Source organism: Penaeus japonicus, unplaced genomic scaffold (assembly GCF_977035675.1).
Source record: "Penaeus japonicus unplaced genomic scaffold, GWHDUDI00000001_assembly GWHDUDI00000003, whole genome shotgun sequence".
Classification (NCBI taxonomy): Eukaryota; Metazoa; Arthropoda; class Malacostraca; order Decapoda; family Penaeidae; genus Penaeus; species Penaeus japonicus.
The window spans coordinates 42,957,166-42,959,665 of NW_028234405.1; the positions used below are offsets into that span (position 1 = coordinate 42,957,166).

The 2,500-nt window shown below is 33.4% G+C and overlaps 1 protein-coding gene across 1 annotated transcript in view; it reads right to left on the reverse strand.

Annotated features, from left to right (window-relative positions):
• LOC122242761 (uncharacterized) overlaps positions 1–2,500 on the reverse strand; it is a 48,601-nt gene that overhangs the window by 26,465 nt on the left and 19,636 nt on the right. The window contains exons 22-23 of the mRNA XM_086534940.1: positions 2,142–2,270; positions 769–925 (exon numbers count right to left, since the gene is read on the reverse strand). Coding sequence (XP_086391066.1) covers positions 769–925; positions 2,142–2,270 — 286 coding nt within the window. The remainder of the gene's footprint in view (positions 1–768; positions 926–2,141; positions 2,271–2,500) is intronic.

Genomic DNA, 2,500 nt, shown 5'->3' on the forward strand with positions numbered 1-2,500 from the left:
CGTAATTAAATTCCCGTTGGGATAATCTGAAAAAAATGCATTAATTCTTGTACATGATACTGCAGATGGGAAGAGATAACAATGGCAACATTCGGGTAATTTGAAAATTGAGAAATAATATATAAATGGAAAACAAATTTTGCATATAGCATTGTTGGTATGAGAAGATAAAGATGGTAAGAGCTAGTTTGAAATTGGATAAAAATACATGAAAAAAAAGTTATGATAATATGAAAATAATATTTTCCTTTGATCTAAATTCTCACCTTTAGGAAAGAAAGAAAGAAAAAAAGAGAAGAAAGAAAGAAAGACTAATAAAGAAAGTAGAAAAGAAAGATAAAAGTCAGAAAAAATTAGAAAGAAAGAAAATAAGAAAGATCAAATGAAAATAAAAAAGAAATAAACAAATATAATACGAAATAACAAAAACGAAATAAAGAAAAAAAGGAAAAGAAAGAAAGAAAAAAGAAAGACCGACGGAGAAAAGGAAAAGTAAAGACAAAAAGAGAGAAAAAAATGAAATAAATAAACAAAAAACAGTATAGATACTGCATATATAATATATACATACATACATATATATATATATATATATATATATATATATATATATATATATATATATAATATATATATATATATATGTATATATATATATATTTATATATAATATATAATATATATATATATATATATATATATATATATATATATATATATATTTTGATATATAACTTATATAAGACGCAACAGAGATCACGAACTTACCGGGTCCCTGGCCAAAACAACCGCCATTATTGGCTCCTTTTGGGGCGCTGGGATCAGGAATTGGGTGGACGTTGTACCTCACGACACGCCCATCTTCCTCTTCTTGGTGCTCTGGGTCCACATCCAGTCGCCGGCACCACCATGTGAAGTTGAAGCTCTGTAGAAAGGTATACATACATACATATATATATATATATATATATATATATATATATATATATATATATATATATATATACATATATATATATATATATATACGACAAATATCACGCGATATCAACATTCATAATATATAAAGTAACTTTAGGGAAAATTCATCTTCTAAAGTATGCAGTAATCAGCTATGGAGTTGGCTTATGTGCGTATATGCAACAATGAATGTGGATATACAGACTCCGTCATAACAACAATCATCTCTATAAACTTATGGAGATGATAATCAGATATTATTGGTAATCACGCAATCTCATTGATATACAGACAGTTGCCAAATCATGTCACTTAATCATGACTGGTGTTTAACGCCTTTCTAAAATGAGTGTAAACAGCATTAAAAAAAGAAAAAGAAAAAGAAAAAATCCAAACCATAAAAAGATCATTCGTTTGCTTACCAAGATTAAGAGAACAGGAACTGTCTCCAGAAGCTCACAAAAGCTATTTTGGAACACGATAACTGAATTTCACAGGAGAACGAAATCAATCTTTCGCATCACCAAGCAGAAACAAACACCGCATACGGATTATCTTTTAACTAAAACATCAGATGAATGCAACCACACCCTGTCTCAAAGTCATTAGTTATGGAGTTTTTGGGTAATGTGACAATGTGAAAAATCTAGGGTATTTCACATAACATTTAACTTACTTCATAATCTAATCTTTTTCATGGCACCCATGTCAATTTCACCAGACAGTTATACCTATCCTGCATACAGTCTGTCGTGCATTTACCCATGTGTATCTCTAAGTATCACACTTATAAGCTAATGTAAATGTTTTATGTTCTTCGTCAGAAGCTGTGCAGGTCCTATAGATAAACAACCCGCAGTCGAGAAGATTCAACTCAGCGTCCACTGTCAAACCAAAGCACCTTTTTCATGGAACTGACCAACATTAAAGGACAAATATACCCACTCGATTGGTGCTGGGCCGAGGAAGAAAAGGAATAAGAAAATCATTTATGGAAAGTCGGTGCTCTCTAAGAGACGATGGAACACCAGGCGCTCAAAGGCAGAACTGGTAAAGGAATCAGGAGAGACATGAGGAGGAAGCTCCGTCCGCAAAGTAGCCGTGGAGTACAAGTGCATTTGCTCATACATACAAGGGCAGATAATCATTAAGAAGGGTGTCCATAACAGACCATTACCTACCTTGAGATCTGGCCAATCGGGGTCCATGGAGTAGGTGAAGGGGTCGAGGAGAAGGGCTTTTCCATACCCTCGACTGACCTTGGACATTCCTCCCTCAATGATGACGGCTTGGAGAGGACTTTTGGTGATCTTGGCGTGGGAAAGAGTGAATTGGAATTATAGGTATGCATGGGATAAATGATACACACAGCGATAGATGTCAGACTCAACAATCAGGACATCAGTTCTTCACTCCTGCCGTTCCCCTCTTTATCAAAGAAAAAAAGAGAAAAAAAAAGGAAGGAAAAAAATCCTAACTTCGGATTTGCCCTCTTTTATCAAATAGACCTGTATACCTTTTCCCCCATGTATCATTTACT